The following is a 9106-nucleotide window of genomic DNA, read 5'->3' as shown; positions in this document are numbered from 1 at the left end:
GAGTCGATGAATGTAACCGTGTTAAACTGGTATAAAATAAATGCGTTGTTTAAGTAACCTGAATATTCTTGTAACGTTTCATTTTTAGATTTTATTTAACGTAGTGAGATGGGGAAGTTCAAAGGAGACGTTTAAAGGTATCAATTTGTTAAACGACACAGTAACAGAAACAGGTATACAAATACCACTGGTTTATACAGAGTTTTCATGAATATAAAAATGGCTTTTATTTCTATATGCCATACATATTTAGATACAAAATGTACACCCCTTTCCAGCTGGGGGAATACACTGTAAAAAACGTTAATACCAAAATTAATTCAAAATATTATTTTAATTAAATATAAAAAAATTGGTATAATCCATTGAAACGTTTTATTAATATTATTATAATTTTTCGTAATTTGGTATAATAGATTCTATGGATAATTTTCATTCCTTTTATCCATTAAAAAAACGAATTTCTTAATATACACAGTTATAGGTTATTTTGTTGTTTATTTTCTGTCCAAAACGTGTTTGTTGTTCCATTTGCTAATATATTTTTTTTATCTTTTCGAAATCACACATCGTGCGTGCGTTCCATCATCGGGTTGGTACCGATATTACTGGCACGACTCTGTTGTAATTGTAATAGTATTCACCGTACCAACAATACTAAACCGGTTTTATGTGTCATGAAGTGTACGACTCGGATAAATATGGCGGATTTCGTCTTTGGGATTTGAAGATTTCTCGAAGATATTCATTTTCGTAGTAAAAGTACAAATGAATAGGAACGAGCTATATTATGCATAGCACAAACTGGGCGTTGGAGATATTTATATGTAGATAACATTAATACTATCTTCATTTTTTAGAATTTTAATGAATATCAGAAATGCATAAAACTTCATGAATGATGACATGCTATTTCATTCTTTTTAATTAATTTTAATGAATATCCACTGAAGTCACATGATTTGTCAAATGACAACATGAGTCAAATGACTTCTATATACATTTCCCGCCAAAACAGTCACAATCCAAAATGGCTGCTGTATGTGCTGGCGTGTGGAAGGGAAAATTATTCATCTTAAAATGGAATGTTTGGCACATTAGTGAACGGATTATTCCATTCCTGGATATCTTAAAGCACAGATGAACTTTTTCAGTAAGTTTTGATATTTCTGGAGTCCTTTTCAACATAAAATTGTGCACACTGATATTGCTATAGTAATTATGCATATATATTGTTTTGTGCAATGTCTTCAAATGTTATTGAACTAAATTGCAAATATAAACTATCATTCTTTACAACTATAGATTTATTTTGGGCATATACTTCACGCTGACTCCAACTTGCATTCATTAAACTTCATGAACACGACTAAGTCCGTGAATTTTTATAAATTGTTCCAGTTCATGAAGTTTCGTGATAAACTCATGAATTGTTTGAGTATACTGCTGCGAGTTGTAGTTCATGAATAACTCATGCATTGTCACGAATAAGCATTCATGATCATTCATAATGGTATTTAGTTCATGAATATTCTTAAAATATTCATGAACTTTTTATGGATTTACATGAATGGTTTGTTCATGAATATTCATGATTCCATGAATATAAGAGATTTAAAAATGTTCACGAACTCATAAATGAAAAGATTCATGAATATTCATGAAATATTTTTTTCTAAATTATTCATGAGGTTTTAATTTCATGAATTGAATAACATATATATATTTCATTCATGAATAATTCATTAATTATTCTAGAATATTCATAAATTATTCATCAACATGTCGCAGGGGTAAAAAAACAAAAGTGTCAGATTATGGCCAGACTGCATAGAGATATGGAGAGAAGCCGATATCTACTATCATGACTCGCTGAGGTAATAGAGAAAGAACATCTTCGAAGATTGTGTTTACAGTCAGGTTAGCGTTTTTATAGTCCGCCCTATCCCTAATAGAAATATTTCCTCATTTCGTTATTCGAAAGAAAATATTATTATCTATCTTTCAAATTTATATGTATTTTCTTCAAAATCTTAAAGAATTAAAATGTATGCATATAGATAATTCACTTGGTATTTAAAGTGGTTTTCATTTTATTGTCAGTGTTGGTAGATATGTAATTGGTTGAAATATGCCTACGCCAATGCAATAAATCATACTTGGGGAATTTGATTTTAAACTGAAAATATTTCCAATTAAAGTATACATGATTTAATTTGTCTATTTCATGCATTTTTTTTACATCAAATACAAATATATTACCCGTATACATTATACATTAAACCTCTATTTAAATACAAGCCAATACACAAGGCTACTACACTAGGATATTACGTTGATTTTATTGGAACAACATTTGAAAAAAATACGCGATTCTATGGAAGAATAATAGCGAACCTTCAGTCTATCCCCTTAAAACATAAAAGTGTTTAAATCAGAGTCAGTATTTTCTAGTTTTCTTTTCCTCAAAATCATAGGACATTTCCATTTTATTTTTCAAAGTGCATTGCAATGCTCTCTTTTAGTTACTTCCTATTAAAATGATCTGATAAAAGTTTCTGAAATATTTTCTAGAAAATATTCTGAAAGACGAGAAAGAATGTGCATGAAGTCAAGAATAGGTCATAATAATGCATTACTTATGAATATAACAATTGACATAAATCTCTTTTTTTTTGCTTTATTTATTCTACTTTTTGTTATAGTTTTTCTCTTGTTCTTTGTTTGTTCTTTAGTATCGACTAGGGTGATCGGGTGGTGTAGTTGTAAAGCCGCTCGCCTTTCACCTAACCGGCCGGTGTTCGATCCCCGGCACGGACGTGAAAAGTTCAGGGGTCACCTGCCTAATCACTAGGGTTTTTCCCCAGGCACTCCGATTTCCTCCCACACTAAGACCCCTCGCGCGCTTACATTGTACATCCAGGCCATCAATAGTGATTTACATAAGTTGTATAACTTGTTGCACAATTGATGTAAAATGAATAAAGTTTATCTGATATCATCGTGTCGGCCGACATGAAAACATGTTTAGAGACAATCATAGGTACAGGTACACTAAAATGCAGTCTCAAGATAAGGCGCCCTTTTATGAACTGTGTTTTACAAATACAATCGCTATCTAACCACAAAGTGTATTTTAAGAATTTGACTGTTGTGTGCCGTTCTGGTTTTTTTAAAGAAAGTTAGACATTAATCCCAACCAAGTAAACAATGAACTCTCTTGATCAGAAAATCGTTTTCTATTTCCATTTATTTCAAGATTACTTTGTTCATCTGAAATATCAAGGATAAATATCAGATATCGATGTATCTATACACAGGCGATATTTCTTTAAGTAAATTTCACGTGAGTTTGGGCAAAAAAGTGAAGTTTCATGCGATTATCAAATTTGAAGTTAATAAATTCACATGACATTCAATATACAGTTTGAAGCGCCAGTATCAAAATCGTGATATTACATATATTAAGATAATAACATAATTCGTTTTTAAGTTTTGTGGGAATATTTAAAATTATGTACGGAAAATTAAATGTGTAGTATAATGTGATTATATGTCCGTCTTTGGTTTTTTTCAGAAGTGGCACTTGGATAAACTATGGTTGAAAGTCGATGAATGTAACCATGTTAAACTGGTATAAAAAAACGTTGTTTCATTAACATGAATATACTTGCCACGTTTTATTGTTAGATTTTATTTGAAATAAATATGAGAAAATTCAAACGAGACGTTTAAAGGTATCATTTGGTTTTTACTGAAATGACACAGTAACAGAAGCAGGTATACAAATACCACTAGTTTAAATGAAATTATACCATAGTGACACACATAATTTGTACAGAGTTTTCATTAATATAAAAAAGGCATTTATTTCTTTATGCCATAAATATTTATATGCAAATTGTACATCCCTTTCCAGGTGGGAGAAACCTATACTGTAAAAAAGCGTTAATATCAAATTAGAATTTAAAATCAAAATTTAAAATTTGAATTTTACTTAAATAAAAAATAATAAATATATTCCATAGAAACGTCTTATCTATATTGTTATAATCATACGTGATTTGGTATTATAGATTCGATGGATAAATTTGGTTCCTTTTATCCATTCCAAAAGGACAGATTTCGCAAAATACATAGTTTTAGGTTAATTTCTGTTGTTTTATTGTCTGTCAAAAACGAGTTTATAGTCTGTTTGCATTGCTTATTTATCTTTAGTTTGGAATCTTTCCTTCTCTTTTCGCAAGCACACATCGTGCGTGCTTTCCACTACTGTGTTGGTACCGATACGTCGTGTACGAATCTGTTGTAGGCGGATTCCTTCATTAAGATTTCAAGATTCGCAAATATTCATACCCGTTGTAATTGTACTTATGAAGGGGAACGAGTTATATTATGCATTGCACAAACTGACCGCTATGGATGTTTTCGTGCAGATAACATTAATACTATCTCTATCAACTGAAATTAGAAGCGGTTTATGTTACCTATTTAAATTCATGTTACAATGTACGTTAAGTCTACGGGCAAAATACGGTCAGACTGCATCGTGATAAGCCGTTATCTACTATTATGTCGGGTTAAGGTTATAGAGAAAGAACATCTATGACATAAAGATGGTGTTTACAGTCAGGCTAGCGGTTTTATGGTCAGCCCTAGGGTTGAATGGTAAGAAATTGTTAAAACGCCATTTTAATAATATACATACATCCAATTATCGGATAATATGTTGTCATTTAAATTGGTTTTTAAGCAATTGCGATAATATTGCATGACACAAGCCCAAAGTAGAAAGCATGGTCTCTACAACGATTCTACCCTGAGAATATGGAGACCACTGATAAAGATTCTTTTTATTATATACAAGGCAATGACTAAATTCAATTCTACGAAAAGTATAATTGAATGATATTGATATTTTGCTTGATGCCTGATTCTGTGACCTTTTTTACAACGGCAATATAATGTTAAACATGTCAATCGTGATGTTATTATATTGTGGGGCAGTGCTGACTCTTTTGGTAGTGCTAGATTGTCAGCATTTTCACTTTGTGGCGTAATTCTGACGACTCCTCACAATAGGGAAAATAATTTGTTATATTTTGTAATTTTGGCCATTTTATTTTTAATGTTCTCTATTTGAAAAGAGATCAGCTATGTTTATTGGAATGGTCATTTTTAGAGTCTCCAGTTACAATGTATGTGTTAATTGGATATGGAGTACTAATTATTATGATGTCATGACCATTCCATTATTTTGTATGTGTTAATTGATAACTTTCATGTGATTTTTACACATATAACATTGTTTAGTTTTAATAAACCGTCATCTTATATCAGATGATATCATTTTTATAAGATGGCCATTTTCAATTTACACATATTTGTCGAGTTTTATGTGGAGCATGCATAAAATGCAAGCTATGCACATAGCTTATTTTATGCAGTGACACAAACCATTTTTATTGATAATTAAAGTTAGTTTTTTTTCTGTTTTAAGTCATATATACATATGTGCACCCTTTATGTGACCTCTTATAGTTACCCTGTGTAGAGCCCCAATATAAGGCGCTCTCTCATTGGCTGTTATTTTAATACTGATTGCTGATTGGTTGATATATTAAGCTTCATCTCTGCAAAAAAAGTTTTAACAGGCGCTATCATTTTCACCTCATCTTAATTTTTTTTAAATCTAGGAAAGTTTAAAACCCACCCTACTTCCAACACTTTAATTCAAGTTTTCTTTTACGTCATCTTGGATGACATCATTTTGGCGTAATTTTGACGAAGTTGACTCTTTTGCGTAACCCTGACGAATTCCCACAATAGAGAAAATAATTGTAATATTTTGTAATTTTTGGCTTTTTATCTTTATTGTTTTCTATTTGAAAAGAGAACAGCTATGTTTATTGGAATGGTCATTTTTAGAGTCTCCAGTCATCATGTATGTGTTAATTGGATATGAAGCATTAATTATTATGATGTTATGACCATTCCATTATTTTGTATGTATTAATTGATGTCTTTCATGGGATTTTTACACATATAACATGGTTTAGTTTTAATAGACCGTTATTATATATAAGATGTTATCATGTTTATAATATGGCCATTTTCAATTCACACATTTTTGTCGAGTTTTATGTGGAGCATACACAAATTGTATTTGCTTGTAGTGGTCCAAGGATGTCCGAACGGATGGGAGTCGTTTGAAGGTTCATGTTATTTCATTCCCGAAATAAAAGAGGACTGGTCAGCTTCATCGGTAACGTTATAGTTCAAATCAAATTAGATAAGAAATAGTCTTTGGGACTGTGTAGGGAGTCATCGAAAGCCTATTCTAATTGTGCTTCATTTATTAAGGGTTTGATAAGCTTGTGATGTTTTTCTTTCGGATCTCCATCTCCACAGAATTATCAAATTTTCGCGCCATCTATCTTTGGATCGTGAGTACAAACAAACGATAGATAGGCTCTAGGTTGAGATTGTAGGGTCGGTGATCTTAAGTACAATTTTCCACATCAACATCTAGATTGTTAATAAGACATAAAAATTTAGCAAATGTGTTTGGTAAATGTGTACGGCTCTCTTCTTTCAAGCCGTGAGTTAAAAGTCTTGAGAAACACTTACATGGTCGGCGTTTTTTCTCCTGGTTCACATGATTTCCCATATCAATTATTGCATAAGGTACTGATATCAAAATATTTGCACTTGAAAAATAAACTAATGCTCTTATCATTACAATATAGGGTTTGGTAAAGCTGTAATCTTATTATGAAGAATAACAGTATTATCATTGTTTTAATTACTTTGGTGTTTCTTTTCAAGACAACTTGTGGCCTTTACCATGCTAGTCTTGTCGAGATCACGAACGCGCGCGAGGATAATTTTGTAAAACATCTCGTCTCAAAATACCACGGTATGTTGCCTAAGTCAAATTTTAAAGATGGCATTGCAAGTTAAAAGCGTGCATTTGAGATTTATTAAATAATATAAAGAAGTAACATTTTTGAAATATCTTTTGGGAGATACCCACTTGTGATGCCTGTGAACTCACATGGTCAGCTTTAATAATCAATAACATGTATTGTATTCGACTATGATGCTGGTGTTATTTCTAAATATAGTCCGTATTTTGGTCATTTGACCACTTTTGGGAAGTTTCCTGGTACTTGATTCAACTCCAACTATCGTCCACCAATAAAAAGTAACACTTTATTCCTAATATTATAAGAAAGAAGAAAAAAAGTCACTTTTATGCTTCAATGATTTAAATATTTGAACACTTACATTTAAATCACACCAATGTAATGCATGTTCTAAATACCGTATGAAATACTTCTGGTATCCTTCTTTCGTGACTATTAACTTTCGACTCAATTTGCGGACAGAATGATCCGGGGTTAGATTTTATGACGTTTGAAACAACTCGTTGTTTTTATTTTCGTTGTTTCAAACCAATCAACTAAAATATCATATCATACAGAGTGCAATAATATGTAATGCAAAAATTATTTCAAATAAATTTGGTTCAAGCCATAAATGGTAAAAATATACATAATGTTAGCGTTGTTTACGCGTTTTGTTGAATCGTAGCCGAATAAAATTTCTCGTGTGTCACTAAGATGAAATAACCGTTAGTTGATTATGATCTGGCATGGATCACTTGTAATGTAACACAACACATCACAGCTTGCCACATGTGAATACATGCATAAGATTTCTCTCTATATATGTACATTAGAGCTTGTTATCGTAATGCAGTCTGCGCATGAGCGCACATTCACGTACGTCTAGAATTAAAAGTGATAAGTTAGATACATGTATAACACTGATCATATTTAAGAGCATGACTCAAACAATTTCGTCTAAATAGTTTCTTTTAAATCAAATACATTTGATTTTGATATTTATCTGCTACTTAGATAACTATTTAAAGTCTTTGCAAAAATTCAAGGCCAAACAGATGTATAACATGAAATGAATACCCGTATGTTCGAAAGTTTAACATTTCATTTATCACTGTTGCGTTTTATCTCGTTCATTTATGGCTTGTATTATTTTCTTGAATCTTTGACATTATTATATGTATGAAACAATGGCATGTTGATCAGGGCGGCAATGTTGTCATTTATCTAGATGGATATTCGCACGACAAGTACTTTTGGCTTGGTGGAACCGATTCCTTTGTCGAGGGTGACTGGCGATGGATCGGAAGTGACAATCTATTGACCTACACCGACTGGCACCATGGCGAGCCAAACGGCCACCATGACGAGGACTGTTTGCTCGGTCAACTGTCTGACGATCACTTCGATTGGAAGGACAATAGATGCACTTCGAAATATAACTTTATTTGTGAGATCGTGGAGGACGGGTGAGTTCTTACTTAAAACTGATAGTAAAATGGAGATCTTTAATAATTTCAAGCAAGCTTTCTTCAAAATCTAAGTGAATTAAATTAAAGTATATACATAAAATAATTCACTTGGCATTTATATTTGTTTTCATTCTTTTTCAGGGATGGTGGACATTTAATTGGTTGAAATCTGCTTACCACACTGCAACACATCGTGCGTTGGGATGTTGATTTCAAACTTAGTTTATTTTCAATTAAAGAATACAAGATTTATCTTGTCTATTTTATGTATGTATACAATATATTTACCGTATACATAAAACATTTCCATTGTAATACAAACCAATACCTATTGCTAGTACGCTAAGATGTTACATTGATTTTATTGAAAAAAAAATTGATGAAAGATACGCAATCGTATTGAAGAATAATAGCGAACCTTCAGTTTATACTGAGCTCGGCCCTGTCTTTATTACAAAAATCAGTAGATACATGTTTCTAAAGAAAGGCTCCATAATATTTTGTAATTCAACGGTGAAACGATTGACACTTACATCAATAGATTCCTGGTTTAAATTTCCACTAATTAGGACATGGTCTCTAAGCTGATCAGAGTTTACGTTTAAAGATTCTATGAACTGATACTTGAAATTATCATTCCACCTGAAATTAGGTTTCCTATTACGATTCACCTCATCTTCTTTTGTCGAGTTATTTAATATACTAACATTTTCAGTAAAAAGTTGC

At 31.7% G+C, this 9106-nt stretch overlaps 1 protein-coding gene across 1 annotated transcript; it reads left to right on the top strand.

The window, feature by feature from the left end:
- The first annotated feature begins 4518 nt into the window (after positions 1-4518).
- LOC138322435 (perlucin-like protein) lies at positions 4519-8632 on the top strand. Its single transcript, XM_069266462.1, has 5 exons — positions 4519-4668; positions 6177-6265; positions 6829-6919; positions 8140-8377; positions 8522-8632. The coding sequence occupies exons 1-5, from the start codon at positions 4617-4619 to the stop codon at positions 8544-8546; spliced, it is 495 nt and encodes a 164-aa protein (XP_069122563.1). The 5' UTR covers positions 4519-4616; the 3' UTR covers positions 8547-8632.
- Positions 8633-9106: the final 474 nt, after the last annotated feature.

This window comes from Argopecten irradians, chromosome 4 (genome assembly GCF_041381155.1).
Source record: "Argopecten irradians isolate NY chromosome 4, Ai_NY, whole genome shotgun sequence".
Lineage (NCBI taxonomy): Eukaryota > Metazoa > Mollusca > Bivalvia > Pectinida > Pectinidae > Argopecten > Argopecten irradians.
The sequence above is the reverse complement of the archived record's forward strand: the minus strand, read 5'-3'. Positions and strand labels throughout refer to the sequence as shown.

What these genes read in the sequence shown, in the direction of transcription:
- LOC138322435 (XM_069266462.1), top strand. Translation starts at nt 4,617, where the DNA reads ATGGTGTTTACAGTCAGGCTAGCGGTTTTATGGTCAGCCCTAGGGTTG. An exon ending in GTCAGCCCTAGGGTTGAATG is followed by an intron (nt 4,669 to 6,176) that starts GTAAGAAATTGT and finishes ATTTGCTTGTAG; the next exon opens with TGGTCCAAGGATGTCCGAAC. An exon ending in AGGACTGGTCAGCTTCATCG is followed by an intron (nt 6,266 to 6,828) that starts GTAACGTTATAG and finishes TTTCTTTTCAAG; the next exon opens with ACAACTTGTGGCCTTTACCA.